The sequence below is a fragment of the Colletotrichum graminicola genome, assembly GCF_000149035.1.
Source record: "Colletotrichum graminicola M1.001 genomic scaffold supercont1.9, whole genome shotgun sequence".
In the NCBI taxonomy this organism is placed as follows: Eukaryota; Fungi; Ascomycota; class Sordariomycetes; order Glomerellales; family Glomerellaceae; genus Colletotrichum; species Colletotrichum graminicola.
In genome coordinates this window covers 309,369-332,154 of record NW_007361013.1, presented here as the reverse complement: position 1 = coordinate 332,154, position 22,786 = coordinate 309,369, and the positions used below count along the sequence as shown (strand labels likewise).

Sequence of the window (22,786 nt, the reverse complement as noted above, 5' to 3'; positions counted from 1 at the left end):
AACGCCCTGCTCCCATTGGCAGGCACAATGCTTGCTTGCTTGCTCTTCTTCACCCCCCCAATATCACCCCCAAGGTGCATCATCTAGCCGCCGGCCGGACGTGATCACTGACATTGGCACAATGCGCCTGGACGCCAGGTACAGCCAGGCACAAGCACAATGATGCAGAACGCCAAGAGGGGGGGAAGGGGAGCAATCCACGCTATCGAACGCTGCTGCGATGCCGCCTCTACCTTCCTACATGCAGTCGGGCCAACGACCAACGACCAACAACCGCTGGCTAATATCCCTCCATCGCGGCAAAGCCTGGAGAGGTTGCAATATGCGCATGCCGCCGTTCTGCAAGTGCTCTTGACACTTGTTAGCGCTGGGCTGCCCCGTGCCTGCTCTGCTCTGCTCTGCTTTGCTCTGCTAACCTGACAATGTTGCTCGTCGACCTTCGGGAAGCACACATCAGTCACGTCCGCAAACGGCGCCTATGGTCTGCGCGGAGCGCGCTTTTCGAATGCGAGATGGTCCAAGGCTTAATCTCCTCGTCGCTGGCTGTTCCTTTCCCGCTGGGGACCCAGAACCGGTCGCTCATTGGCTGCCCCCGAGGCCGACATCACCACACCCTCTGCCGATGTCGACACCCACCTCGTATCGTTGTTGAACGGGTTGGCGGCAGGTCGACGGGGCCCCCAACCCCGGCTTGGGATATCGCTTTCCCTTCTCCTCCGTCTGGCTGGCTGCGTTTGTCGCGGCCTGCTTTTCCCCATCTGTCGGGATCGCGCCCATGGGCCCTTGTAGCCTGCAGGCGGCCCCCATGCCCATCACCTTACCATATGTTCCTGCAGCTGCATATCCCTCCCCCTTCGAGTCAACTATGGACGTGTGATCAACACACGCGGCCGACTATAATATAGTTGTGAACCTTGGACATCCCTCGAGATTATCTTTCTGGGGTTGTTCCGTCTTATTGTGATATTGTTTCGAGTCTTTTTGCCTTGCACTGCGCGATACCTAGTATTATTGTTTTGGACTATTTATCCGTTCTAATCTCACAGTAGACAAGGCTCTGGAGTCTTGTTCTGCTTTCTCTTCCATCGACATTCGTTGCCTAATACCAGCTCGCCCAAGATCTCGCAATGACCGCTCGCTCCGCCCTAGTCCTTCTCACCATAGTCGTGCCGGCGTACGTCTCAGCGTTGCAGGTCACGCCGAATTCGCCGTGTGCCTCTTTCTGCCTCGACTCCAACGGCCTCGACATCTCGGATCCCAACTCGTCCAACACCAAGGGCAAGGACATCACGTGTACAGATGGCGAATATCAGACTGGGGCTGCGGGCCAGAAGTTCCAGCAATGCATGAGCTGTCTCCAGGACAGCTCGCTTGTCCAGGGGACCGAGAACGACCAAGATTGGTTTCTGTGTAAGTTCGGAGACCGAAGCCGTATCTCAAAATCTCGTGCTAACAAACCCCACCAGACAACATGAGGTACTCCTTTGACTACTGCATCTTTGGGTATCCCAATGCCACCGGCGTCGGCTCCAGCCCTTGCACGACGTCCACCGCATGCGGAGCTTTGGAGAAGGCTCTCACAGACGGCGAGCTGGACCCAGAAAAGTCATCGCAGTACTCATACTGTGACGCGGACGGCGGCGCCATGCTCGGCTCGGCATACGATAAGTGCCTGTCCTGCGTCAGAGCGGGTGGTGAGCACTACTACCTCGCCAACTGTAAGCGACGCCCTCTTCCAAGAACCCCGTGACCGCTCTCTAACCTATCTCTCAGACCTCATCGCACTCGAGGCGGGATGTCGGCAAAGGCCGGACCCGGGAACGCTCGTTAGTCTCAACAGCACCGTCTTCACGAAAGGAACCATCACGGCCGCTGACCCCAAGGACGCGGCAAAGCTCGCCAAGGATGCAACGCCCGCCCTCCCCATGACCGCCATCGTCGGCATCGTCATTGGCGCCGTCGTCACCTTCCTCTTCGTGGCCGGCTGCACCTTCATTCAATGGCGCAAGCGCAAGGCGCGCAGAGAGGGCCGCGGCATCAACCCGGACCTCTTCCGCCGCGCCAAGGGCCACCGCCCGGTCTCCTCGCTTTCCTTCCGGTGCCAGACCCACCTCACACCCAAGACGCCCAACTTCTTCTCCGTCGAGGAGGAGGACATGCACGGCGAGAAGCTCCGGCACCATCACGAAGCCCAGAACCAACAGCAGAAGCAGGACATGGCTTCGAGCCCCGTCTCCAAGCCCAGCCTCTGGATGCCGCACAACTCCATCTCCTCCCTCCACGACGCAACCCCGGTCCCCTACACGGACCGCAAACCCACGCAGAAGGAAATCCTTCCCCTCGCTAGCATCACCACCAGCCTCCCTGCCATCCCCGTCAAGGCTCATTCCCCGCGCTTCAACTCGTCCTCTCCACAGGACGATTACTACGCCACTCCGACGTCCACGACCTCGGCGGCGCCCCTGCTGCCCTTCAGGCAGTACGTCCCCTCAGAGCACGGCTCCCCGACGCCGCCCACTGGCCACGCCGCGGTCTTCAGCCCGGCGAGCACGTACGCCTCGCCGACCTCAGGGACCACCGCGAGCCCCCTGCTCAGCCAGGGCGGCTGGCCCGCGCCGACGACGACGCATACCCGGCACGCCGCGCCAGCGGAGCCATCATTGTCGTTTTCGTTCTCGTCGCCGTCGCCGCCCGTTGGGGACGCAGCGCGGACGATCCCCTCCATCACGAGGGACCTCCCCCGCCCGCTGCCCAAGAGGATCACCTCGCTGGGCGGCAGCCCAGTGGAGACGTCCACCATACAGACAACCTTCCCGCCGCCCCCTCCCCCGCCCAAGAGGAGGTAGTCTCTCCCCTACATTTGTATCCTTTTTTGTTTATCCTCTTTCTGTTGCTGCAGCGTTCTCTCCATGTGTCAATGGCTTTTGTCGTCGTAGGGACAGCGACGGGCGAATGGGCGTTCTGGGGGGGCCATTTTGCATGACGGAGCGGGAAAAGGGAGAGAATGGGTCTCGGGAGTAGCCCATGCCCAAAATCAGTAATACCAATTTTTCTTCCCATGCTACCTACCATTCGTCGTCGGTCCGGAGTAATCTCGCGGCCCGGCTTGTCTTGTTATCGAAGTGCGACATTCAACTTTTACAATCACCATCACCATCACCAGGAAGTAGAACTCGGAGAGGCCTCCGTTGCGCAGATTGGACAATCCAAAAACCTCTCTTTCTATGGGTGTGACGCCCGTGTTTTCGTACCTGAGGAATTCGACATGCTTATAGAAACTTTGCTCGTACCGCCCCTTCCCAACCATATAGACCCGTGAAACGCCTGTGCTTATGCTCGTCGTGCCTCCCCTCCCCCGCCTTCACCGATACCCCCCGCCCTTGCCCCATGGCGAACTGGCCCTGCTCAGCTCCTCGGCGTGCATCATCTCGTTTTGCTCCCTGAACCATTCCGCCCCTTCGTCCAGCTCGACTCTCGAGCTTCTTAGCGACTCCAGGTTCTCCCTTGCCTCACGCAGTATCCTGTCGAGGTCGGTGTTGCTAGACGGCCGCTTCTTGACGCGGGCCTCATCCGTAACCGCCGCTTCGTGGTCCTCCTCGAACGACCGCTTCCTCTTGCTAAGTGGTGAAGTTCCATTTGTTTGCGGGGTGGTGCTGCCGCCGTTCAGCGATTGCGAGAACCGCAGGCGGGCCTCCGCGGCGTGGCTGAGATCGGCGGATACGCTCCGGCGTCGCTCCGTATCGTTTCTGTCCAGGCCGAACGAACCAAGACCCTCATAACGTTTGCCGTTGTATCGCATCTCATTGGCGATAGCCTCTGGCAGGGCCGATCCGTCAGGCATTGTTACGAGTCCCATTGCCTTTAGACGCCAACGGTCAGACACCTTGCTGACGCGTTTCTGAGGCTCTGATGACATGCGCGACGACGAGGAGTGCGCTGACATGGGAGGTAGGGACCGGCGGAAGTTATTGCTGCTTTTGCCGAATTCTTCTCTCAGAGCTCGCGTCTTAGCGCCGCAGGGCTTTGGTCCCGATGATGACCGCGACAAGCTTGTCGTCGACCGCGATCGAGGCAATGGTGTTGTTGCAGCCGTCTCGACCTTCACGGGGGGGCGCATAACATTCGCGACTGCAGCTCGTTCATCCGAAACGCCCGACAAGATACCGGTGGCGAGAAGGGCTTCTGCCTCGGCCTGCAGATCGACCTGAGGGTCGTCTTTTCGGAGGTAGAGCAGTTCCCTGAACTCCTCTACAGGATCAACCCCGTGCCTCTCCAGGGCTTTTCGTCGTGCTTCGACCGCAATGGACGCCTTCTTCTTTCTCTTCATCTCCTCCTCTCGCAGCTCCCTTTGAACTCTTCGGTGCTCTTCCCTCTCCTGCCGCCGCAGTTTGCTTAGACGAAGGTTACGGGCGATTTCCCTCCAGCGATAGAAGTACTTGACGGAGAGGTTGTAAACTTGGAACTTCCGTGCTTCTGCCAGGTCCCTTGCTTCCTCCTCTTTTCGTTTTCTTTCTTCTTCTTCTTTGTGATACTTTGTAAAGGTATCCGCAACGATTTGCTCAACGACGAATTTCTCGAACTCTTGCATCAACCCGTTGTCGCCCGTAACAAACCACTTTGCAAAGTCCGCCATGACATCCTTGTTTGACCGTCGTTCTTCGACTGGGAGCTTGGGGGGCGCAACTTGCCCAGGTTGCGAGGTTGTTTCTTCCAGTTGGGCAGCGCCGAGTGAGAAACTTGGTTGACTTTGCGGTGCCGGCGTGGTGGTTGAGAAAGCATTGCTTGCTTGCAATGAAAATTTCGGTAGGGGAGACTGAGAAGACGGTGTGCCTGAGCTCGGGAGCTTCTGAGAGGTCTCCGCCGCAGGTACAGCAGTAGCAAATGGGCTTGGTGACTGCGTGGGCTGTGGTTTGGGGCTTTCCACAGGCTCAGCCGATTGAGTAAAAAATGACGCTCCTGTTGATGACGACGGAGGCTGTACCTCGACCGGCTTCGGTGTCTGCTGAGAAGGACCCGAAGAAGAAAAGGCCGGCGTCGCGGGCGATGTGCCGGCGCTTGCCAGGAAATTGAATGGACTGGATGATTTCGAGGCAGCACCTACAGCTGACGGCGGGAACTGTGGTGTCGGAGGAGTGACGCTGATAGAGGGAGAGAAACCGCTACCGGCCTGTGCTGCTGGCTTTGTTTGTGTGGTTTCCTGTGCCTTTTGATGCGTGCTGGCCCCAAACGATGAAGCAGGAAATGATGGAAGAGCGGATTGCGCAGGTTTGGCAAAACCATTAGGTTGAGCCGCTCCCGTAAAGGGGTTACTGGGTGCCGTTGCTTTCTCTAGTGCTGCTTCCGGCTTGGCGAATGGGCTTGGCTTGCCAGAAAACGGATTAACAGCAGGCGGTGCTGTTGGCGGCAAGCCTTGGTCCGCCTGCTGAAATGGCGTTGCAGTTGTAAGAGAGGAATTCGCGGCAGTAAAGGGGTTTGCAAACGGGCCTGAGCCCGTTGAACCAGGCTTTGAGCCTTCTGTTGCTGTGAGACACAAAGTTAGCGGAGGTTCCGTTCGACCATCCCTACCATCTTCATCAACTTTTGCCGAAGGCATTGATTCGCTAGCCAGATCGTCCAGTTCGAGTGTGTTTTGAGCTCTTGCTCATCAAAATATTCGCTGCTGGGCCAGATGTGTTGACTGCTTGCGATGACATCTGTTCCAATAGAGCAATCTCTGAGATTGAAGGAAAAGAGATACTTGGCGGCGATTGGAGGGTATTGCGCTTGGCCACAGTTTTTTGAAGTCGAAAGGGGAGTTGAAAGACACAAGGTGGCAGCGGTATGGGTAGTGCGTGGAAGTTTCTTTACCTTTGCCGAAAGATGGCGTTACTCCGAATCCTGTCGACACGGCCCCTTGAGGAGCCGAGAAAGGAGAAGAGAATGGGCTGTTTGACTTGGCCGTCGAGTTGCTGCCAAACGTGGGATGCTGTTGCGGTGGCCTGGGCGATGCAGCATTTGTGCCAAAGCCACGCCCTGAGGTCGCTTGTGCGGTTTGTGTGGACTGGTCGGGAATAGTGCTGTGAATGACATCAGGAAGACCGTGATGCCCTCTTTTCCTTTCTACAAGTTGATGGGAGAAACTGTGGTGGATTCTTGGCCATGTTAGACGTTGCGAAGTGTCGAGGTATCGGACGGGTTCGCCCGATGGTCCTTGTCCATCTGAAAAGCTGAGACCATGCTGATCGACAAAATCAATTGCCTGAGCTTCTGTGTCGAAGCGAAGAAAGCGGTTGAGTGTAGAAGGCGTGATATCTTTTGCCCCGTGCCGGGGTCTTGTGTACGCCTTCTTCAGGGAGCGCAGAACTGAGCGACGCAGTTGACCAAGATGAATCTCTGCAAAGCAAGCCATCGTGTAAGACACTTGTTTGCTTTCGAGGATTCGGAAATAGGTGCGATGTGCGCCGGATACCGCCATAGATGGCCCGGAGCCCAATGGACCGTGAAAATCCTCGGCACTTTGCAGACTCTCGACAAGTGAAACAGCTGTCCTGATTTCGTCGGATTCGGTCCAGAAACGAGAGTCTCCCCACTCCTTTTGCACATCGTCGAGTATATTGGGCTTGTTCGCACTGAAGAGCAAATGGTACGCTCTGAACTCGGCCTCGTGTTCACAAACGACGCCCTGGGGTTTGCAGTCATCGTATGCAAACATAAGCGAAAGTAATGACTTCCCAAGCTGTTCGATTTCCTGTTGTTCGGAGAAGTCTTCTGGTGCGAATCCTTCCTGGGAAAGAAGATGTAGAGACGTGACGTGAAACCTGGCGATTGTCTCGAGGCAGTAAACTTGGTCCTTCATCTCCTCGGGGGACATGGACGAATGAAAAATAAAGTCTCTACGAATCGCTCGTGTCCTATCCCATAGAAAGCCGTGTAGGGAGGGCAGATTTTCATCTGTTTGTAATAGATCGTTGATGAGGTAATCGAGCGTTTTTCTGAGCGCTGCGGTAGATCTGACATCCATGGGTAGAGGTGCCTCCTGGCCAGCTGCGGACCTGGCCAGCTTCTTGACCATCTTCGAGGTGATGGCGAAAGTCGTCTGGGGATCTTTCTCGGCGGACTGAACGTCGAACTCGGTAATGCGGGTGATTTTTTCGAAGTCTGGGCACATCGCGTCGCAGATGCCTTTGAAATCGATCGCGTCCTCCAGGCGTTTAGGTTTGTCCGGATCGTCAATCAAGCCGGCGCGCATCAGAGAAGATCTGGCGCGGTCGCGATATGCCTTGTATTCCTCTCTGAACTTGGCCATGGCAGCCTTCGAGGTCGTGTTTCCCGGATCAGAAGGCCATCTTGGCGGCGCGATTGCATCCTTTCGAAGCTGGGAAAATATCCTGTCGGAGTACGGCGTACCATCGCCGACCGCGTTGCTGGTCGCATCGTCCGTTTCGTAGTCGGTAGAATATGCGCCCTGTGTATGAGTCTTGTTGTTGTTTTGAGTGCCGAAACCGCCGCGCGACTGCGTGGACCCGAACCCTTTCAAGCCCTTCTTCGCGCCATTCGGCTTCGCGCCTTGCGGCTGGGGGGACTTCTTCTTCCAGTCGCCTTGTGAGCTATTCTTTGTGTTTTTCTTCCGGCGATTGTCGTCTGAGCTTGCGCCGTCGAATGGGTTGACGCCCTTCCGTTTCGTTGCGAGAGTCGTCATTTCGAAAGGCTGGTTCGTCAGGTTGCGCTTCAACCGCTTCCCACTGCCACCGCCAACTCCATCGAAGTTGAGACTGTGATGGCCCGCGTCAGAATGGCCTCCGAAGCCGCCCGATGATGATGTCGCGAATGAAGATGGTGTCCTGTCAGGTCTGTTAGGCGGGAGAGAGACCGACGTCATGTCGGAGTCGCAAAAGGAAACTCCAAGATGGGAATCGGCGAGGCATACAATAATGGAAGTGGAGAACTAAAGGAAGGTAGGATGGAGCTGGTCTGCGTTTGTCGCGTATTCTTTTTTTTTTGTCGCGCTTAGCTCTAGCGCAGACGCCTAAGCGGCTATTTGCCCCACATACAATTTCTTGCCAAACTTGGGTGTGCGAATAGAGCGATCGATGTAGGAACACCTTGAGTGAAGGCTTTGAGTGAGTCTAATCAATTCGTTCTACGATGCATTCACTTGGGTCATCCAATCCTAATTGCTACACGGTATCTGCGGGAATAACTAATCTAATGGTGTCTATGTAATCAACCAATCACAGTGCTTGGGAATCATTGTAAAACATAGGGTCTTGCAGATGAAACATCATTAACCATCATTTTGTTCATTATAGCATTTCAAAGCGCACATCTTGCGATAAGTCTGGCGCCAAATGAGGGTATCTCGATGACTGGAATCTAGACCCTGTAATCCTTGGGCCGCAGGCGAGCCGGACCCAGTCCCTTCCTGATTTCGTCAAGCTGCTCGAGACCCGTCTGAGGCCTGGTCTTCTTGTTTGTGCGCTTTCCGGGTTTCGTGTAGCTTCCCAAAAAGTCATCCATGATGCTATCAAAGTCGCCTCGTGTAGGCCCTGTCACACTGGTCGCCGTTGAGACCTCTGAGACGGAGGCCATGTCATCGCCCATTTCGCTTGTGTACTCCTCCTCAATCTTGTCGAACCTGGCATCCAAGAGAGTGAGCTGCTCTGTCCTGACCATCGATGACGAGGTCATAGAGTAAGCGGAGGGGTTGGTAAGAGCTCCCTTTCTTTTCTTTTTCCGACCACCCATTGTTGTCGTGGTCCAGATGGATGACTGCAGCTCAGACGGGGGAGCCTTTTCCGGGGCCTTCCCACCCTTCTGATCCTTTTTGAATTGTTTGAAGTCTTCCAACCAGTCCTCGTTCTGGTGCTCTGGCAACGCCTCACCTTCAACAGGAATCAGCTGCGGCACCATTCCGTCCTTGTACTCCTTGCTTGGCTTTGCGGTGCCATCCGACTCCCAACCCTCGTCCTCGTCGTCATAGTTGAACTGATCTTCAAATTCGTATTGGTCGATCTCATGCGCATCCTTGGAGAGCTCTTGGAAAATATCGTCGTCCTCGTCCACGTATGCTTCGTCCTCCAACGCCTCCAGAACCTCACGCAATCGGGGATCCATGTCGGGCTGGAAGCCAGCAATGGCGTCTGGGATATCTTGCTGGTTTTGGTAGGTTGCTCGCTGCAGGTTCTTGTTGGGAAGGACCGATTCATCCAGCAAAGCCTCGCTCTTATGTTCCAAGTCCATTTGGCGCAAAGCGTCTTCGAGCGACGCCTGCTTGCCCTTGCCCTTGTCCTTAGTCGTAGCCGTAGGAGCCTCAACCCACACAGCCTCGCCGCCTCCAGAGTTCAGGTCGCGGAGATGCTGCATGTAATCGTACTGGGTATCGTCGTAGTAAACGCCGTACTCTGCTGCCTCTCCTTCGTTCTCCCGTATGCTCATGGCATCTGAGCCAAGCTCTGATGCAAGATCGCTCAGGTGTTTTCCTTTTGAGGATCCTCCCTTCTGAGGCACGGGGTTGAGCACCATGGAAGGCGCATTTTCGTCGTGGATGAGCGGGTCATTTTGCGGTCGGTGGACGAGAGTGAAATGCTGCGCATTCTTCTTGTCGCTGTCGTTTTGTCAGTTAAAGCGTATCTAAGAAACCAGAATAACCTTACAATCTCTTTCCCTTCGCCATGGTGACTGATTACGCAAGTTTCGAGGCCGAGACCGGTCTGTTGGGGTATCTGAATGAAGGGCGCTGAAGAGAATCAGAGTGGGACGTACGTGAGTCTCCTCCTCAGTCCAAGGTTAGGTAGTGGCGTCGAAAAAAAAAGTTGGTGGGGGATATTGGCACCCGGATTATCTTATCGATAAGTACCCAAAGATGCTGAAAACGTTGGCGTATGCGAAAAGGTAAAAAAAAAGCGTAGAAGGGTTTGCGGCGGGGGACATTTGCCCCGCTGATTAATCGTCGCGGGGCACTGCCATTCTCTTCAAGGCGGGCGGTTGCGACGGGCTCCCACTTATTACTCATTCACAAAGCGGTTCTGGCGAGTATTTTTCTCTCCAACCCATTTCTTCGTATTTCTTAGGCTGTGTGAGACAAGATAACACCGCGAAAATGGTGCACGCCAAATCCAAGAAGACCGCCGGGCTCGGCAATGCCCTGATGAACGATCGCTTCGGTAAGAACCGCGGTAACGACAGGAAGAAGACCTCGGCCATCACCAGAGTAAACCATGCTACGGGAGAAGAGGTAGCCAAGAGATTGCACCACTACTATGAATCGGAAAAATACTCACACTTTATTAGTACCTCACGAATGAGCGACAAGAGGCATCATGGGTCAAGATGCGATCGGTCACCGAGCAGGGCGCCCTCGACGAGTTTCTTGCAACAGCAGAGCTTGCGGGCACGGACTTCACTGCTGAGAAGATGAACAACATCAAGATCATCCACACCGACCAGAAGAACCCGTATTTGCTGTCAGGAGCGGAGGAGAGGGGCGTCCTCGCCAAACAGAAGGATCACAAGGGACGCTTGACGGTGCCGAGAAGGCCGAAATGGGATGCGTCTACCACCCCAGAGGAGCTGGATAGGAAGGAGAGGGATAGCTTCTTGGACTGGCGCAGAGGTCTGGCGGAACTCCAAGAAAACAACGATCTTCTGATGACCCCTTTCGAGCGAAACCTCGAGGTTTGGAGGCAGTTGTGGCGTGTCATTGAAAGATCAGATCTCGTGGTCCAGATTGTCGACGCTCGAAACCCCTTGCTGTTCAGATCCGAGGACTTGGAGAACTACGTCAAGGACATCGACCCCAAGAAGGAGAACCTGCTGCTCATCAACAAAGCCGACATGCTTACGTTGAACCAGCGCAAGATGTGGGCCAAGTACCTGAAGGAGAACGGCATTGCTTACAGGTTCTTCTCCGCAAGTCTTGCAAAGGAGATGCTGGAGATGCTGGAAGAGGAGGAGGATTCTGACTCAGAGGAACCGGAGGCCAGCGGCAGCTCTCAACCTCCACCAACAAACACTGCCTCTGACGAGGAAAGCAGTGATGATGCCGCCGAAGAGGAGCGCTCAGAGGAAGAGGAGGATCAACAAGAGGGCGGTGCGGGTGCGTCACAACAGGAAGCAGCAGCCGAGGTTGACGATGAGGACACCCGGATCTTGACAGTGGAGGAGCTGGAGGGAATTTTCCTCAGCCACGCTCCTGAGAATGCAGGTATGTCGAGAAAGGATTCAAACCGAACTCCCATGTTGGAAACTAACGGCGCTTCTCCAGAGCCAGGCCACAAGCTGCAGATCGGTCTTGTCGGATATCCCAACGTCGGAAAGTCGTCCACCATCAACGCCTTGATTGGCGCCAAGAAGGTGTCTGTTTCATCAACACCAGGAAAGACGAAGCACTTCCAGACCATTCACCTTAGCGAGGACGTCATCCTATGTGATTGTCCTGGTCTGGTCTTCCCCAACTTTGCTAGCACCAAGGCCGATCTGGTCTGTAACGGTGTCTTACCCATCGATCAGCTACGAGAGTTTCAAGGGCCTGCCGGCCTCGTCGCGCGCAGAATCCCAAAGCCTTTCCTAGAGGCGGTCTACGGAATCCACATCAAGACCCGCGCCCTCGAGGAAGGAGGCACTGGAATCCCTTCTGCGGCGGAGCTGCTTTCCGCCTATGCCAAAGCCAGAGGCTTCACGACCCAGGGATTGGGCCAGCCTGACGAGTCGAGAGCTTCTCGTTATATCCTCAAAGACTATGTGAACGGTAAGCTCCTTTACTGCGAGCCGCCACCTGGAACCGTCGATGGTCCCGAGTTCAACCAGGAGCTCTACGATGCAAGTCATCTTCCCGAGAAGAGACGCCAAGCAGTCAATGCGTCTCTCGACACCATGTCGCTCGTGGGCGATGATATCTCAATAGCCCCTTCCGATCTGACACTTCTCCCGGCTGGCCCGAAATCCAAGAAGATTGACAAGGGTTTCTTTGGCCCTGACGGCACTGGAACCGGGCATCTCAAGATGCCGTTTGCTCACAAGTACTCGGAGCGGGGCCAGAAGCACTTGAGTGGAAGAAAGGCGCGGGCGATGATTGCTCTGGAGAATGGCGTCGACCCCAAGGATGTGAAGCTATCGTCAGGAAAGAAGCACTTTAAGGGAGGTGCGAAGAGCAGGAAGGCCAAGAAACCGGCCAACGAGGATGACGACTAGATACCTTTGTTTATTTGAAATGCAACAAAAGAATTGCGCCAAGGAGTGCCGATACGGTTGCTTTGACTGCCATGAAAAGTCGTTGTGATTACAATGCCCATGACTCTATCCGTCTTTTCTTTCGAACAAGGAAGTTGGATGAGCGCGTGAGGATACAAGGATCGTCGGCGTATGGATGGGGTACGTACAGTGTGGATGCCGTCCAAGTCTAGCGCGCGTCTTTTCCCCGACGCGACTTTTCGTCAATCATCGCGTAAAGTGCCTTTGTCCACTCTGCACAGAACTCTGACAACCTGCCTGTCTTTCTGCTGTCCGCAACCCCCAAACGACAGTCAATAGCTACCATGCCTGCACAGAAGCCAATCACAAAGCCGGAGGAGGCTGGCGAGTCCTCGACATCTGCAGCAAAGAAGGCTCTGACGGCGGCTTCGAACGGTGTTCCGAACTACGAGCTGCCTTGGTAGGTCTCGCAAGCCCGTTGAGTGTCTTGAAGCCGATTCCTAATGCCCTTCGCAGGGTTGAAAAGTACCGCCCCGTATTCCTTGACGATGTTGTCGGAAACACCGAGACGATTGATCGGTTGAAGATCATTGCGAAGGAGGGGAACATGCCGCACGTCATCATCTCTGGCATGCCTGGTATCGGAAAGACTACCAGTGTGCTCTGCTTGGCGAGACAGCTTCTTGGAGACTCATACAAGGAGGCCGTCCTTGAACTCAATGCCAGTGATGAGAGAGGTACGGAGGCAGTAGCGTTTCACTTATGGCTCGGCACTGACAATGGAGCGCAGGAATCGACGTCGTCCGTAATCGCATCAAGGGTTTCGCCCAGAAGAAGGTCACCTTGCCCCAGGGCCGCCACAAGCTTGTGATTCTCGACGAGGCCGACAGCATGACATCAGGTGCCCAGCAAGCCCTTCGCCGAACGATGGAGATCTACTCCAACACGACGCGCTTCGCCTTCGCCTGCAACCAGTCCAACAAGATTATTGAGCCGCTACAGTCGCGATGCGCCATCCTCCGGTATGCCCGGCTCACCGACGAGCAGGTGGTCAAGCGGTTGCTGCAGATTATCGAGGCGGAAAAGGTGGAATACAGTGACGATGGCCTGGCTGCGCTTGTTTTCAGCGCCGAAGGCGACATGCGGCAGGCCATCAACAACCTGCAGTCAACGTTTGCCGGTTTCGGCTTCGTGTCGGGCGACAACGTCTTCAAGGTGGTGGACTCGCCCCACCCCATCAAGGTCCAGGCCATGCTCAAGGCCTGCTACGAGGGCAACATCGACTCGGCACTCGACAGCCTCCGCGAGCTCTGGGACCTGGGATACTCGAGCCACGACATCATCAGCACCATGTTCAAAGTCACAAAGACAATCCCTACGCTGAGCGAGCACTCGAAGCTGGAGTTTATCAAGGAGATTGGCTTCACACACATGAAGATATTGGAGGGCGTGCAAACACTGCTGCAGCTGAGCGGCTGCGTCGCGAGGCTCTGCAAGATCAACATGGACCCGAAGAAGTTTGAAGTGCCCTCAAAATGAGAGCGGTTGCCGATAAAACCTGCCTATGGCGGGACATAATGACTTGCATGATCCGGCGTTGGGGGGAAATCAGGTCTGCGGCACCTTTTCTGTGTAGCTAGAAAGCCAAGGATTTGAATGTCCGGTGTTATACAATAATAAGAATACAGGTTCAGGTAAACTTTTGTGAGAATTCCAGTCTCATCCATTTGTTGGCGGTCGTCGTACAGGTCGCGGCCTTTCATTTCTTCTCCTCATTCGTCGGGTTTTCGAGAAACTCCTGCTCAAACCTCTCCCACTTGGCCCTGTCCCTCAGGATGCGCTTCTGTATCCTGACCTTGGCCTCGTACTCCCGCAGTCTGCTGTCCGCCTCAAGCATGCTTCCCAGCACCATGGCGGACATTTGCATGTACCTGTGCCGCTGTCAGCGCATCTTCTTCGGGTCCATGAGGGGTGTCGCGCGACACAATTACATCTTGAACTGGATGGTGAGGCCCTTGTACAGTGGTGAGAACTTCCACGCAAAGGCTCCCAGGACGGCGGCCCCGGCACCCCATCTAGCGGCGCCGACGACGGCGCCCCGGGTGGCCTCCCACGCGGCCTCATTGGCCTCGGCGCTCTTCATCTGGTCGTACGACTTCATCTTGCGGGCATCACCGGCCGGGGCGGTCGCTTCGCGGTCTTTGGCGGAGACGATGACGTCGGTTCGGTGGACGGAATCAAACAGACTATGATGCGTCTTTGTATATTGTGGGATGTTTGCGGGATGTGAATAAAAATGCTATGCAAACTCACTCCGGATGTTTCTCGGCTTTGGTTGCTAAAATCGTTCGATTCCGCTCCTACAGGTCTTTTACTACATCAATCGCCGAGGGGAGCAAGATGGCATGGGCTAGTGGGACGAACAGACGCCGAACAACATCCCAGCAGCTCCCCAGCGCGCCCATTCTTGGTGGGTACGTGACCGTCAAGAGCACCCCCCCCCACCCCAAGCTCCCGCCCTAGGCTCGATGCAGCCCACTGAACGGCCACTCCCCCCCGATTCTGCAGGGTCCATCTCCCGCTATCGGAACCTTATCAACTGCAACACGGCGTCTAATTCTCTCAGGTCTTCCGATGGACTCAAATGCCAGGGACGGATCCGTTGATGACGCCGAGAAGGAGGTCTTGGAGTTGGAGGCGCGCCTCGAGGCTGCCAGGGGGAAACTGAAGAGTCTCAAAGGGGAAGCCCTAGAGTCTTGCGAATCGTTGTCATTTCGAGGCCTCCCGAAGCCTTCATGTGCGACGTCCTCATGTCAATGTCTCGGAGTTCACCCACACTAACACCCTATAGTGTCGCTGACTCTATCGAATCACTACCTTCTCTTACTGTCAGACTCGGCCCTGCCTCTGGGATCGTTCGCCTTCAGCAGCGGTCTCGAATCGTATCTGGCGCACACCAGGGGCCGCTCGTCCTTTAACGTCTTCCTCCCTGAGTCCATTTCGGCCTACGCCTCGACGACCCTGCCGTTCGTCGTCGCGGCGCACCGCGACCCAAACGCTCTCGCCGAACTGGACGACCACCTCGATGCGGCCATCATCTGCACCGTCGGCCGCCGCGCCTCGATAGCCCAAGGCCGTGCCCTCCTCTCCATCTGGGAGCGCTCCTTCGCGACGTCCCTCCCGGCCCATGTCGTCGCGACCTTGCAGCCGTACGTGGCGATGCTGAAGGCCGCCACCTCGTCCCGGGTCTCTTCGACCGCGGACGACTCGGCGGAGCCGCCTTTGGTGTTTGCTCACTTGGCTCCCCTCTTTGGCGCCGTCTCGAACCTGGTGGGGCTCAGCTTGCAGCAGACGGCCTACATCTTTATGATGGGGCACGTCAAGGCACTCATCTCAGCGGCCGTAAGAGCCAGCATGTTCGGACCGTACCAAGCGCAAAAGGTGCTCGCGAGCACCCAGGTTCAGCAACTCATCACGGCGGCCATCGACAGGGAGTGGGACACGCCCATTGAGAGGGCCGGGCAGACCATGCCCGTCATGGATCTCTGGATCGGCAGACACGAGGTCCTGTATTCACGGATATTCAACAGCTGACCCAATTGCTCAGTCCCCTCGATGTTTCCATTCTGAATGGGTATCATGCTCGCCTTTCTCTATTATCATACAAATTAATCGCCCGCCCCCGACTCAATCGTCGTCGTCGTCACTGCCGTATGCGACTAACGGCCCCGAAGATACCGCAGCCTTCGGTTTCGATGCTACAGCAACCTTGGAGGCGTTTAAGGCTGCCAGAGTACTGCTGGAAAAGATGCCACCAGACACGATCGACTGCTCCTGCGGAGCCGGCAACGCCATGTACTGCTGCTGGTCGCCGTTCTCCAACATGGGTGGTTGCTGGTACTCTACCACGTGGCCCTCCCTACCGACGGGGTTCACGGCGTTCGCCCCCCGCGCAAAGTGCACCTCGTCCGGCGCCTCGTAGCCCTCGAGCCCGTAGCTGCTCTCGATCTTCCTCCTCTTCCTCGCCTCTGGGTCCTTTCCCTCGATCTCGGCAATGAACTCTGCGGGGAGGGCCCTCCGGACGGCCTCGGCGGCCTGCTCCTCGATTCGCCTCGCCTCGCGCGCCTGCGCCATGGGGTTCGGGTCGGCAGTGGCCCACCGCACGTTGAGAATCTCCTCGTGGTCCAGAGATTGATGCGCCATGGCCTCCTTGGCGAATTGGGCGTTCGCCTCGTTGGAATATGTAATGAAAGCGACGCCGCGGGTGTTGAGCACGCGAACTAGACGAAATATTAGTACCTGTTCCGAAACTCGGCATGAATAGACATGTAGAACTTACTTCGCTCGATCTGACCCCATTCCGCAAAGTGACGCGCCACAATCTCCTCAATGTCATCCGTGACGTGTATCCTTCCGACGTAGATGGTGCGGTTCTGCCTCATGAAACTACCGACACCGCCCATGTCGTCTCTGTAGTCGGAGTGCTTGTCTCGGCCGAAGCAGTCGACATTGGGATTGAAGATGTCGTGGATGCCCGGCAGGCGGTGGAGGTACTCGCAGTCCTGGCCCTTGGGGCATATGCCGCGGGCGAAGAAGAGACAGAAGTAGCTGCCCGTGACCTTGTCGGCCCTCGTGTAGCCGCTGTCCTTTGCGACGTTGCAGCGCCCCTTGGCGTGCGTCTTGGATAGGTACTTGTCCTCGCGGTCGCCGCCTGACCACTTGTTGTACCAGATGTTGAAGATCGTGCCCGTCTGCGGCGGCGGCTCGGATGTGATGAAAGATGGGTCGACCTGCGGGCGCGCCGGCCTCTTCTTCTTGCGGATGATCTTCTTCACCTTTCGCTCCGCCGGCGCGGCGACCTCATTGTTACTGGTGGTGACCAGCGCCGTCTCCTCCTGCGGCTCTCCACCATCGACGCCCTCGGCTCGAGCTTCTGCGACCTCGTCCGACATGATTGCGATTGCAATTGTGCGTGGAACGTGAGAAAAAAAAAGACGATGTGGTGGTTGCGGACGTAGCTGGGAAGAGTGGATGTTGTTCAGCAAGGCGATGGCGTTGGCGACGGCAACCCTGGTCCAACAGCGGCGAGGCTTGAAAATTGTTATCGCGATAGAAGCTGTGGCGCAAGCCCGGCCGACGCTCAGTGGTCGAGGGCGGTGAGTGGGGGACCCCTGCAGCTTGACACAGCAGCCCCGCGGTAAATTCTGCCACCGTCCAGTCTTCCTACGCACGCCTTGGAGGAACTCGACTGCCCCACCATGATGAACCCGTGAGGCGTTCAACGACCAAGCAGTAACTGTCTCTCTCTCTTTTTTTCCCCGTTGCCCAGTCTTTGATTTTTAGAGGATTTCAGGGTCGCGAGACTCTGAACTCAGAAGCCGCCAAGATGGTGAACATTACGGAGAAGATCAAGGAGTACGTACCGCCGTCTTCCCCAACCTAGATCACGAAGACTGACGGTTGGCGACTAGGATTGAGGAGGAGATGAGAAAGACTCAGAGTAAGGCGCATTCTCTTGTATCACCAAGTTATTTTCCCTCATCCTGTGATGCTATTCCAGATGTGTCGGATGATGAAGGGACCGAAAGGCCGCTGGAATAAGCCCTCATGGATGTTTAACAGCCACTGCCAGGAGGATGACCCAGACGGCGAGATTTTGTAAGATGGAATGTTGCTAACGTTTTCTAGAGAACAAGGCGACCGGTAAGTTGTGGTATAACTCACAGTGTCCGACCAATAACCGTTAATAGCCCCTTTTTACAGAGTATCATTTGGGTCTCCTCAAGGGGTATGTTTTATTCATCTTCCAGACCCATTAAGCCGCACACTCACACATGCTAGTAAACTTGCGCGTCTGAGAGCACAGCTTCTCGAACCCGGCCCAGGAGCTGGAGGCGGTGGCGGAGCGGGGTTCGATGTCAGTAAGAGTGGTGATGCCAGAATAGCCCTAGTCGGCTTCCCCTCAGTCGGTAAATCGACGTTCCTATCCAAGGTGACGCGGACGAAATCCGAGGTGGCCTCGTACGCTTTTACAACACTCACAGCCATTCCGGGCGTCCTGGAATACGGCGGCGCCGAGATTCAGCTGCTCGATCTGCCCGGTATCATCGAGGGTGCCTCCGAAGGCAAGGGAAGAGGAAGGCAGGTCATTTCGGCAGCCAAGACGAGCGACTTGATCCTAATGGTACTGGATGCCACCAAGAAGGCGGAGCAGCGAGCGCTGCTCGAGGCCGAGTTGGAAGCCGTCGGCATCCGCCTCAACAGAGAACCACCGTGAGTTGCCGTCCGTCCGGCGATCCAGAGACCATTCCCCCCCATGTCTGACGCGCGCTGCAGAAACATCTACCTCAAGGCGAAAAAGGCCGGCGGCATGAAGATTACATTCCAGAACCCGCCAAAGGCCATGGACGAGAAGATGGTCTTCAACATCCTGCGCGACTACAAGATCCTCAACTGCGAGGTGCTCGTGCGCGACGAGAACGCGACGGTGGACGACCTCATCGACGTCATCATGAAGGACCACCGTAAGTATATCAAGTGCCTATACGTGTACAACAAGATCGACAGCGTCTCGCTCGACTTCCTCGACAAGCTCGCGCGCGAGCCACAGACGGTCGTCATGAGCTGCGAGCTCGACCTCGGCATACAGGACGTCGTCGATCGCTGTTGGGAGGAGCTCAAGCTCATCCGCATCTACACGAAGCGCAAGGGTAACGACCCTGACTTTAGCGAGGCCCTCATCGTGCGGAGCAACAGCACGATCGAGGACGTCTGCGACCGCATCCACAGGACGCTCAAAGACACCTTCAAGTACGCCCTCGTGTGGGGCGCGAGCGCCAGACATATCCCGCAGAGGGTGGGACTCGGGCACATGGTGGCGGATGAGGACGTCGTCTATATTGTGAGCGCGTGGAAGGCATAAAAGGAACGAACGAACGAAGACGGGCGAAGGTCAAGGGTAACGAGGATTTGTATTTCCTGCTCAGGCCGGCCGACGATACGGCGGCAGCCGATGGATATAGCTCCTCCTAGAATCCTAATAGCGAAAAAAGTGGTAGAAGGGGAACAAAAGGGGAAAAAAAGGAAAGGCCTGATATCATTTCGTGTCATGTCATGGTGTACAGCAACTCCCTTATCCTGGAGTAAGACAGTGGTCTACCCGTTAAACGCCGATGAACCCTATCCCGCCTCCCCCAAATCAAGAGACCAAGAGGTCATTTAAGGTGGAGGCGCAATTTCAATATCTCCTAGTTCGAGAGAAGAGAAGCAAAACCAGTAAAACAGCCCGCGAGCCCATCCCAATGCTGTGAAAGCTTTTCTTGTCGTTTTGTTTATTTGGTCAGAAAAGGATGCGGCTCTCTTGCCTAGAAGATGTTGCTGTTCTTGGTAGGGGTAGTTGTCCGGTCACCGAAGAGGGCGTCACCGCCTCCGAGCTTCTTGGCAGAAGTCTGGGCGAAGAGGGACTTGGGCTTGACCCTGGGTGGGAGGAAGGAAGGTTAGCTGTGGGTTACAAGATGGCTGCAACAGAGTGATGCTCGACTTACTTTCCGACCTGCTTGTTGCGCAGGGCGCTGAGCTTGGCGGTACAAGGGCTCATAATGTCGTCAGAAGGCGAGATATACGTTTTGGACCTATCGAGGACATCGAAGTTTAGGGCTTTGCTCTTGGCGTCACGAGTCTGTAGCTTGTGGTCGTACTTCTCTTGGGCCATCTTGTTTTGCAGGACCTGGCGGTGGTACTCCATGCTCTTAACGTCCTTGGAGGCCTGTGAGTCGTTGACCATGACGGGGGCGTTGACGTCCTTGTCAGCGAGAACGTTGGGAGACATCTTTATCTGCTGATGATGTGTGCGGGTTTAGTTGTGGTAGAGGTGCCGGTGTTTATTTGCTGTGAATAGGCAAATGCACAATGTTGAGCGTTGCTGAGGATGCGATTTTGTAGTTGTAGGGTGTGAAGTTGGCGCAAAGTGTGTGTGTCTGTGGTAAGATGGAAGAAGGATGGATGAATGGGATTGATGTGGGTGGCTATAGTTAGGGAAGGATCAAGGCCAATGCAGAAGAAAGGAAGGACCTTTGTACTCGAAAGAGACACACGTTCAGTGCACAGGGTTTGCCGTAGAGTGTTTATGACGTTCGTGAATTACTGTGAAAAAGATGCACGCACTTTGCTCCTTTTGGGGACCTTCTAGGCTGTCTGCTTGGGTGCTTAGGCCGGAAGTGGTGGCGTAGGTTGCTGGGTGTCGAAGTAAACGAATTTTCTGGGTTGTTGACTGGGCAACGGGCTAACCGAAACTGCGCAGGGGTTCAGGGGTGGTGAGGAGGGAAGTTCGTTGGTGGGAATGTGGGGCCTGCCCTGCCGGAAGACAAACAACGGGCCTTGTTAGCCCTGGGTAGGCGTCGTCGTCGTCGTCCGTGTGATGGGGGAAGTGCTGTCATGTCAGGTTCCCCCTCGTCCTTCTAGCTCTGTCTTAGCGGACTTCCTGGGCAACCGGCATCCCGGACCTTATGTTGCTACCTATCGTTCCCTGCCATGCATCTTAGCCGCAGACAGGTGTTTGTCTGAATGTTGTGCTCTGGTCCGGCCTGTGGAGTGGCTTTGGCCCTCTCCATCTCTCTCTAGCCGGAGGGACCGCAGATTGTCGATCACTGGGGAGAGGTCGCATATGTGGTCGTACCGAGACCAGTCAATGTTGGCGTGCATAAATTGTTCTGAGTCTTACGGGAGGCCATCTTCAAGGTTACCTTTACCACGCTGCCCCGGAGCTTGACTACCTATCCGGGGTCTGTCTCTGCCTCTCTCTCGCGGTCTCCATCCGGGATGCTGCCGAGTTCCCGGCTCGCATTACACATGGCCAGACAATGGCCCCAAATGTGAGTCAGATGGAATGGAGGCGGCAGGCCAACCGTTGAAAAATCTCTTTTCATTCTGGCGTACATCCCCGGACGACAACTCGCAGCGACATTTCTGACTGATATTTTACACCCGATTTTATTCAACTGCGGAAGACAACCGCTGACGCAACTCACAACTTGGACCGGTTAATGTTGGCCCCTGGCTGCGTTGTCTTGGTCTTGTACTGGGCCATCAGCTGCTCCGTCTTTTGCTTCTGCCACTGGATCTTATCCGTAACTTCCTTGCCCCTCTTGTTCTCGTTCCTGCCGAGCTGCTGCAGGTGCACCTCATCGGGGCCGTCAGCAAGCCGCAGCGTCCGGATGTTGGCCCACATGCTCGCGAGCGGCGTGTCCTGGCAAACACCGGCCGCGCCAAAGGACTGGATGGCGCGGTCGATGACCGTCAGGGCCGTCTGCGGAACGAGAACCTTGGCCTCGGCGATCTCCTTAAGGGCCTTCTTGGGGCCGAGGTCGTCCATCCGGATGGCGGCGTTGAGAACGACAAGACGAGCGGCGTCGATCTCGATACGGGACTTGGCCACCCATTCGAGAATAACGCCGTGCTCCCGCAGCTGCTTGCCGAAGGGCGTCTTGGCGGGGTCGTTGATGCGCATCAGCATCCATTCGAGGGCGCGCTCGGCCTGAGGAGATACACGTTAGAATGTTGCCAGTCAACCCTTAGAAATACGCCAAGTTTGCGCTTACCGCTCCAATGGTCCGCATGGCGTGGTGAATGCGGCCGGGACCGAGTCTGCCCTGGATAATCTCAAAGCCGCGGCCTTCGCCGAGGACGAGATTGCTGGCGGGTACACGGACGTCCTTGAAGGTGATGTGGCCGTGGCCGTGGGGCGCATCGTCGTAGCCGTAAACTTGCAGCATGCGGTGGATTGTAATGCCCTTAGTGCCCGCGGGGACAAGAATCACGGATTGTTGTCTGTAAGGGTCCTTGTTGTTGGGGTCACTCTTGCCCATGACGATGTAAACCGAGCACCGGTGGTCGCCAGCACCACTGGACCACCATTTCTGCTGCTGTTAGCAAAGAGGCCTCGATTGCAGGAAGGAACTGACACATACCGAGCCGTTGAGAACGTACTCGTTGCCCTCCTTCCGTATGCTGAGCTGGATGTTGGTCGCGTCCGAAGAGGCGACGTCAGGCTCTGTCATCAGGAAGGCAGAGCGGATCTGGCCCTCCATCAAAGGCTTGAGCCACTTGTTCTTCTGCTCGTCGTTTCCGTACTTGGCGAGAACCTCCATGTTGCCGGTATCGGGCGCTGCGCAGTTAACGGCCTCGGAGGCGACTCTCGACTTGCCGAGCCACTCCGCCATGAGGCCATACTCGAGGTTCGTGAAGCCGGGTGACTCCTTGTAATGGCCCTTGGGCAGGAACATGTTCCAGAGACCGAGCTTCCTGGCCTTGGCCTTGAGATCCTCAATAATTGCCGGGTGCTGGCTCCATCTCTCGTCGCCTTGGCCGATCTGGGCTTCCACAATAGGGTCGGCGCTGGGTACGCAGCCTGTTAGCCGCGATGCAGGATAATGAAGATCCAATTGCTTCTTACGGGATGCACTCCTCCTCGACGAACTTGGCAACGAGATCGAGCGCCTCCTTTGCGCGATCGCTAAGGCGATCCAGTACCTGATGACAACCGAATTTAGCCTTGCACATAACTCGACCCCCCTCCCGCGCACTGGCGACTTACGATAGCGGGGACTCTGGACGTCATATT

The 22,786-nt window shown here is 56.0% G+C and overlaps 11 protein-coding genes across 11 annotated transcripts; 5 read left to right on the top strand and 6 right to left on the bottom strand.

Moving 5' to 3' along the window:
• Window positions 1-1,127: 1,127 nt before the first annotated feature.
• GLRG_03085 (LPXTG-domain-containing protein) lies at window positions 1,128-2,846 on the top strand (the record flags this gene model as incomplete). The annotated part of the gene is made up of 3 exons (XM_008093770.1): window positions 1,128-1,410; window positions 1,467-1,718; window positions 1,774-2,846. 3 exons carry the CDS (start codon window positions 1,128-1,130, stop codon window positions 2,844-2,846), a joined length of 1,608 nt encoding a protein of 535 aa, XP_008091961.1.
• Window positions 2,847-3,361: 515 nt separating this feature from the next.
• On the bottom strand, window positions 3,362-7,858 carry GLRG_03084 (GANP/Nin1/mts3/eIF-3 p25 family protein; the record flags this gene model as incomplete). Its single annotated transcript, XM_008093769.1, has 2 exons — window positions 3,362-5,520; window positions 5,848-7,858. 2 exons carry the CDS (start codon window positions 7,856-7,858, stop codon window positions 3,362-3,364), a joined length of 4,170 nt encoding a protein of 1,389 aa, XP_008091960.1.
• Window positions 7,859-8,352: 494 nt separating this feature from the next.
• Window positions 8,353-9,652, bottom strand: GLRG_03083 (low temperature viability protein; the record flags this gene model as incomplete). Its single annotated transcript, XM_008093768.1, has 2 exons — window positions 8,353-9,583; window positions 9,633-9,652. 2 exons carry the CDS (start codon window positions 9,650-9,652, stop codon window positions 8,353-8,355), a joined length of 1,251 nt encoding a protein of 416 aa, XP_008091959.1.
• A 426-nt stretch (window positions 9,653-10,078) lies between these two features.
• GLRG_03082 (uncharacterized protein) lies at window positions 10,079-12,168 on the top strand (the record flags this gene model as incomplete). The annotated part of the gene is made up of 3 exons (XM_008093767.1): window positions 10,079-10,213; window positions 10,270-11,182; window positions 11,243-12,168. 3 exons carry the CDS (start codon window positions 10,079-10,081, stop codon window positions 12,166-12,168), a joined length of 1,974 nt encoding a protein of 657 aa, XP_008091958.1.
• Window positions 12,169-12,512: 344 nt separating this feature from the next.
• Window positions 12,513-13,707, top strand: GLRG_03081 (replication factor C; the record flags this gene model as incomplete). The annotated part of the gene is made up of 3 exons (XM_008093766.1): window positions 12,513-12,628; window positions 12,685-12,905; window positions 12,959-13,707. 3 exons carry the CDS (start codon window positions 12,513-12,515, stop codon window positions 13,705-13,707), a joined length of 1,086 nt encoding a protein of 361 aa, XP_008091957.1.
• A 220-nt stretch (window positions 13,708-13,927) lies between these two features.
• Window positions 13,928-14,329, bottom strand: GLRG_03080 (uncharacterized protein; the record flags this gene model as incomplete). The annotated part of the gene is made up of 2 exons (XM_008093765.1): window positions 13,928-14,099; window positions 14,160-14,329. 2 exons carry the CDS (start codon window positions 14,327-14,329, stop codon window positions 13,928-13,930), a joined length of 342 nt encoding a protein of 113 aa, XP_008091956.1.
• A 473-nt stretch (window positions 14,330-14,802) lies between these two features.
• On the top strand, window positions 14,803-15,762 carry GLRG_03079 (urease; the record flags this gene model as incomplete). Its single annotated transcript, XM_008093764.1, has 2 exons — window positions 14,803-14,965; window positions 15,020-15,762. 2 exons carry the CDS (start codon window positions 14,803-14,805, stop codon window positions 15,760-15,762), a joined length of 906 nt encoding a protein of 301 aa, XP_008091955.1.
• Window positions 15,763-15,855: 93 nt separating this feature from the next.
• On the bottom strand, window positions 15,856-17,120 carry GLRG_03078 (RNA recognition domain-containing protein; the record flags this gene model as incomplete). Its single annotated transcript, XM_008093763.1, has 2 exons — window positions 15,856-16,448; window positions 16,508-17,120. 2 exons carry the CDS (start codon window positions 17,118-17,120, stop codon window positions 15,856-15,858), a joined length of 1,206 nt encoding a protein of 401 aa, XP_008091954.1.
• Window positions 17,121-17,554: 434 nt separating this feature from the next.
• GLRG_03077 (TGS domain-containing protein) lies at window positions 17,555-19,090 on the top strand (the record flags this gene model as incomplete). Its single annotated transcript, XM_008093762.1, has 6 exons — window positions 17,555-17,583; window positions 17,640-17,668; window positions 17,857-17,871; window positions 17,932-17,956; window positions 18,010-18,441; window positions 18,505-19,090. 6 exons carry the CDS (start codon window positions 17,555-17,557, stop codon window positions 19,088-19,090), a joined length of 1,116 nt encoding a protein of 371 aa, XP_008091953.1.
• Window positions 19,091-19,532: 442 nt separating this feature from the next.
• Window positions 19,533-19,996, bottom strand: GLRG_03076 (uncharacterized protein; the record flags this gene model as incomplete). Its single annotated transcript, XM_008093761.1, has 2 exons — window positions 19,533-19,644; window positions 19,713-19,996. The coding sequence occupies 2 exons, from the start codon at window positions 19,994-19,996 to the stop codon at window positions 19,533-19,535; spliced, it is 396 nt and encodes a 131-aa protein (XP_008091952.1).
• Window positions 19,997-21,190: 1,194 nt separating this feature from the next.
• On the bottom strand, window positions 21,191-22,783 carry GLRG_03075 (acyl-CoA dehydrogenase domain-containing protein; the record flags this gene model as incomplete). Its single annotated transcript, XM_008093760.1, has 5 exons — window positions 21,191-21,700; window positions 21,765-22,082; window positions 22,134-22,560; window positions 22,619-22,695; window positions 22,760-22,783. The coding sequence occupies 5 exons, from the start codon at window positions 22,781-22,783 to the stop codon at window positions 21,191-21,193; spliced, it is 1,356 nt and encodes a 451-aa protein (XP_008091951.1).
• Between the last annotated feature and the right edge of the window lie 3 nt (window positions 22,784-22,786).